Consider the following 6000-nt stretch of genomic DNA (forward strand, 5'->3'; position numbering starts at 1 on the left):
GGCCTGGTGCTTGCTGAGCCCCAACTGGCTACAAGCTAGCAGCAATCTTCCTACTTCAGCTCTTCAGAATGCTGGGTTATAGGCATGCAACCCATTTCCAGTATAACCCCATGTGTTCTGATTTCCTGCTTATCTGATGCTGCTGACTTTATTCCTACAACTCTGGTTTAGTCTTCTCTGTACTTACTCTATAGTTTCCCCAGGTGCTTTTGCTTCAGCTTTATGCCCTAGAGCCTACATTTCCTCACACTCTGCTCTCCTTTAAAGTCATTCTTGTCAGGGGGTGGTGGCGCACACCTTTATTACCAGCACTTGGGATACAGAGGCAAGCAGACCTCTGTGAGTTTAAGGCCAGCCTGGTTTGCAGTGCAAGTTACAAGACAGGTTCCAAAACTACACAGAAATATCCTATCTTGAAAAATTTAAAAAGTCATTCTTATTGTTTTATTTATATAACTATCGACCAACAATATGGCGATCTGTCTTCTTTATATCCCCAAATATTCACTGACTTACTAAACAGCCCCATTTGAAATACCTAATGGCAGCCCCTACTTATCCAAAGCTGAACCTATCCTCTTCCCAAACCTCTTCTACAATCTCATACCTTCCTGAACAGTACTGTTATACATCCTGATGTCCAAACCAAATCTTAAACTACATTCTGACTCCTCAAATTCTTTATCTTGTGAAGTTTACTTTTCTCTGCTTCCTTGCTACAGAATTTCTTGCATTAATTAACCTAACAGGTGCCTGAAGAATCTCTTCTCTGTTGTAGCTAAGAAACTCTTTCTTTAAAAAACCCAAGCACACCAAAAAAAAAAAAAAAAAAAAAATCCCAAGCCGGGAGGTGGTGGCACACGCCTTTAATCCCAGCACTCAGGAGGCAGAGGCAGGCGGGGATCTCTGTGAATTCGTGGTCAGCCTGGTCTACAAGAGCTAGTTCCAGGACAGGCTCCAATGTACAGAGAAACCCTGTCTCGAAAAACCAAACCAAACCAAACCAACCAACAAAAACCCAAACACACACTAAAGCCAAGAATCTCTAAATGGCATATAAGGAAGGCTCATTCAGCTGCCCTCGTGCATCTCTCACAAGCTAGCGATATTCTTTTGGAATTCTCACCAACTCCCTAGCCCTATTGTCTTTTCTCTCCCTGTATACTCACCCTCTCATCTCCAAGCCCTTGCACACGTTTTTTCCTGTTATAAATGTCTTCCAGGTTCAGACAGAAAATTCTTTCTTCTGGGAAGTCTCTATCTCCTCCTATATTCCCACATTAGTTGTTTGTTTGGTTTTCTTTTTGGTTTTGACACTAGGTGTCACCCTGTAACCATGGCGGGCCTGGCACTCAGACCCACCTGCCTCAGTTTCCCAAGTGCCAAGATTAAAGATATGGGACTCCTTGCCTGGTGCCTAAATTTTTGGCAAACTTCATTACCATCTTTTGAAACAGTTACTAAAGTTCCAAGGGTTTTTCTTTAATATCTAGATCATGGTAACATTTCCTTACATAATGCTCTCAAATACAGTTAAACATCAATTCAAGAGAGAAATATACAGAAAATAGGAATGGAAGTTGACCACAAAGCCAAATACTACGCACATCAATATTTCAAATGTTATAATAAATAAATATCCAGACCAGGTATGGTGTTGGACACCCAGCACTTGGACAGATCTCTGAGTTCAAGGCCACCTTGATGTACTAGTGAGTTCCAGGATAGTCAGGACTACATAGTGAGACCCCATCTCAAATAACAACACTAAAAATAATCCATTCATTCAAAAACTTCAGAGAAATAGTAAACTAAGGTCTCTTCTTCAATGCGATTCTGTAACTTGTCAACTGGAGTTACAGATAGTCCTAAGTGCTATCAGCCAGTGCTCTTAGGCACTGAGACATTTATCCAGCACTCCTAGCCTTTTTTTTAAAAAAAAAAAAAAAAAAAAAAAAAAAAAAAAGGCCTCACTATGGAGACCTGGCTAGCCTGGAACTTTTTTTTTTCCTTTGGGAAGTAGGGGGTTCAAGACAGGGTTTTCCTGTGTAGCCCAGGCTGGCCTCCTTGAACTCAGAGATCGACCTGCTCCTGCCTCTCAAGCACCACCACCGCCAGGCTCGTTTATCCTTATTTTTTGATTGCTAATTTATTTTTACTTTTTCTTTGTTTTTTGGCTTGTTGGTTTTCTCTATGAGACTCACTACATTTTTCTATGCAAACAATGCAACAGTATTAACTTGTATACAGAGACCTATTTCTTTCCATAAAGTTGGTTTGGTTAGACACTGGGAAATCCACATATTATAAGTACAATAATCTGACCACAAAACTTAACAATATGTTCAGTTTTATCTTACTTTTCACCTCAATTTTATTACAAATCTTATTTTACTATCTTTGACATATTTCATGCGACGAGACAAAAAAACAATGCATCAACAATCTAATTATCGTTGCAGAGCAAAAAATAAAAGTAGCTTCAATTATAAAACTGCAAACAACGTGTATTGGTTAAAATACCATGCTTTACCGATCTGACACGTCAAATTCAAGAACACAAAGTAGAAAAAAAAAATCTCCACATCTAACACATTACCAAAGAAAAGATAGCCCTGCTGAGAGCGGGAACTAACTTTCTGACCTCTTCTCAAAATGACAAACTAGAACAGCAAAATCACACTTGGGCACATGGAGTATTCCTCTCTCAATCACTCCACAGAGAACTTCATCATTTGCTCCGCCCTCTAATAACTCATGCAAAAAAAGTTGAGCACCGTCAGAGAGAAACAAGACGCCGCGCATTCATAGAATGGCTTAAGAGCCTTTCCTCGGGGCTAAGAGAACCTGCGTCTGCCCTTCGTCGGGGTCCGAAAGGAAAGAAAAACCTAGGCCTAAGGTTTCGCAGATATAGACATCCAGAAACAGATTTCTCGGCCAGAAGTTTATGCCGCCATCCCTATTTTACCAGCAAAGGCTTGGGCGCCATCGTCTCGATCTTTGATTTTATTATGAGGATGTGGGAAAGGCTACCCAGGATTACACTAGGCCTCCCCCCTCCATTAAGCTTAGGGGTACCCCTCATCCCTATTCTAAACCCTCCGTCCCTCACTCCTCCGCACCCCTTGTTCCTGGCGGCAAGTCCCCCGGGATGTGTAGAGGCGCGGCGGAACCCACCGGCCTCGCCGTTAAAGCGAGAAGGCCTTCGCACGCCAGGGCCACCGCCAAGGCTCCGGGGGGCCCAGCGAGGGGAAGGGCGGGCAGGGGCGGAGGGAAGATGACCTGGCCGGGAGGAGAGGACGGCGTGAGAGGACCCATTGCACCCCCTTGTCCGAGGGCTGCACGGTACCCCGAGAAGATGATGAAGGAGGAAGAGGGCGGTGGCCCGGGTGCGGCCCCCTACTCCTCCCGCCCGCAGGTCCCCGGTGGCGGGGACCGCGAGCTCGGCCCATCCTCTGCTCCGGGCTGGCAGGGGGCGTGGGGGCCTGTCTGGAAACTGAGCGGAGATCGAATCGAAGGACCCGGGGCCCCGCGCGGGGGGTGGGGGGAGAAGCTGCCTCCCGCCTGAACCGCAGACCCCGGACGCTGTCGTCGCCTGTTCCTCAGGAGAGAGGACAGGAGCTGAGGGGAAAGCCCGAGGGAGGAAGGCATGAAGGTGAGGGGAAGCCGGGGGCCAGCCCCAACAGCCTCCCGGTCCCCCAACGCTTCACCTTCCCGTAGCCGCGTCCCTTACCGGTGATGGCCATGAACTGCTGAATTAACCCCTTTAGCGCCGACGACGCCGCGGAGCCCCCGTGGGCAGCCATCTTACCGCCGCCGCCGCCGCCGCGGAACAACAACACAGACACACACACACACGACTCTCCCTCCCCCACGCCGTTGCGTGCTGCGCGCAGGCGCACTGGCAGGCCCAAAGCTCCGCCCCCTCCCGCTCGCGCGCGGCTTGCGCAGGCGTGATCTCCGCCAGCCGCCGCGCGCACAACTGTGGTGGTGTGACTCCCGCGTTGCTTCCTTGCTAGGCTCCTAGTCTTGAAACCTTTGATGGCTTCCTCCAGCTCCGAAGGTATCCACCTAAATACCGTGTATGAAGCCTAGTGTCTGAAAGAAACTTCAAAACTGAAATACCAAAACCTTCATGCAATACGCAGGGCTTCTCATATACTATGTATTTTGTTTGGTTTTGGAAGATGAGGGTTTCTTACAAGATCTCCTGAGTAAATTGGGAGCATGGGAACCATGGGAGAGAGTTGAAGGGGAGGGGAAGAGAAAGGGAGGGGAACAGAGAAAAATGTATAGCTCAATAAAATAAAATAAATCTGTGTTTCTTAAATTTTAAGTGTAAATTTAAAACTTAGTAAAAAAAAAAATGAACTAGTCCATAGTAGACTTTAATCAATGGTTATTCTCTGTTTTTCTTCAACAAATGTCTCAGTATGTCTCCTCTCAGAGTCAGTCTTAGTTTCTTCAGATATAAAATGAGGTGTCTTTTTCTCTGTTTCTTTCTTTCCTTTCTTTCTTTAACAAAGATAGGTGTAAGCATTGCAGCTAGGGTGGGAAGGGATCCTCACAGGAGCTAAGGAATGCTAAGTGCTGCAGCTCAGATGGAAGCATATTCTGGCAGTCAGGGTAAGTGTAGCAGTTTCTAGGGAAAGGTTTCCCCAATGTAACAGCTCTGCTCAGGCGGGAGAGGGCTTCCCCAGTGAAGCTGTTACAATTTGGCTATAGTCCCCCCAAGCTGTTAACAGCTGTGCTCTGCTAGTCGGAAAGGTTTCCCCAGCGACTCTGTTACAGCCCTGCTCTGCTCTGGCTCCCATGAAGTCATTTCTCTCCTCTGCTTTATTCCAGCGAAAGAAGGTCTTCATCCAAACCTTATTTAAGAGATTTATAGGGAGGGAAGAATCCAGGAGAGTGGCTGCCTCTTCCCCGGGTGGAAAAAGGACAGCAGCCAACTGAACAGGTGCAGGGCTTATATAGGGCTTCTTAGGGGCTGAGTTTATCCAGGGAGAAGATTTTCAGGGTGGGAATTGGTCGGGTTTCAGTCCCTTGAGCCCAGATTGGCTAGATTGCATGCACAGGGATTGGTTGATTTTCTGCTTAGTTGGTCAGGGGCAGACTTGGCTCTGGTTTTAGAGCCAAACTGTGTTCCTTTCACTGGCCTTTTTAAGCATTGGCTCTAATTTCAGGGCCAGGGTTATTTCTTTCACTGACTCTGATTCTAGGGCCAAAGTGTGTTTCTTTAGCACTGGTTTCAAGGACAGGGTGTATTTCTTTGGTTCTGGGTTCAGGGCTAAAGTATTTCTTTCACTGACTAGGGTCTCTGAGCCAGGGTGTGTTTCCTTCACTGGCTCTGGTTTCAGGGCCAGGGACGGTTTCTTTGACTGGCCCCTTTTCCCTACAATAGGTATATATGTAGATACAATAAATAAAATATAGCCGGGTGATGGTAGTGCACACCTTTAATCCCAGTACTTGGGAAGCAGAGGCAAGCAGATATCTGTGAGTTCGAGCCCAGCCTGGTCTACAAGAGCTAGTTCCAGGACAGGCACCAAAGCAACAGAGAAACCCTGTCTCGAGAATAACAAACAAATTATACACACACACACACACACACACACACGTATGTATGTATGCACACACACACACACACACACACACACAGAGAGAGAGAGAGAGAGAGAGAGAGAGAGAACACTGAAGAATGACCCTGAAAACATTAATAATGGTTGCAACTAAAAAGAAGCAATGAGAGAGATGTCTAGCTTGGTTTTCATCTTTTACTTTTATATAAGATAATAGTATGTAACTTGCATGATTCTAAATACTTATTATTTCCGTCATTTAGACTATCTTCTATTCAGCACCTGGGAGACAGAGGCAGGCAGATCTCTGTGTGTTGGTCTATTCTATTGAGCAAGTTTCAGGATAGCCAGAGCTACACCAAGCAACCCTATCTCAGCCCCCTACCCCCCAAAAAGAGTTGAAGGATGGAAAGACGACTCA

General features: G+C 46.2%; 1 protein-coding gene across 1 annotated transcript in view; it reads right to left on the reverse strand.

The window, feature by feature from the left end:
- Window positions 1–3861, reverse strand: part of Ubxn7 (UBX domain protein 7) — a 61697-nt gene extending 57836 nt beyond the window's left edge. Inside the window, exon 1 of the mRNA XM_038345541.1 lies at window positions 3734–3861. Coding sequence (XP_038201469.1) covers window positions 3734–3806 — 73 coding nt within the window. The 5' untranslated portion in view covers window positions 3807–3861. The remainder of the gene's footprint in view (window positions 1–3733) is intronic.
- Between the last annotated feature and the right edge of the window lie 2139 nt (window positions 3862–6000).

This window comes from Arvicola amphibius, chromosome 10, assembly GCF_903992535.2.
Source record: "Arvicola amphibius chromosome 10, mArvAmp1.2, whole genome shotgun sequence".
Classification (NCBI taxonomy): Eukaryota; Metazoa; Chordata; class Mammalia; order Rodentia; family Cricetidae; genus Arvicola; species Arvicola amphibius.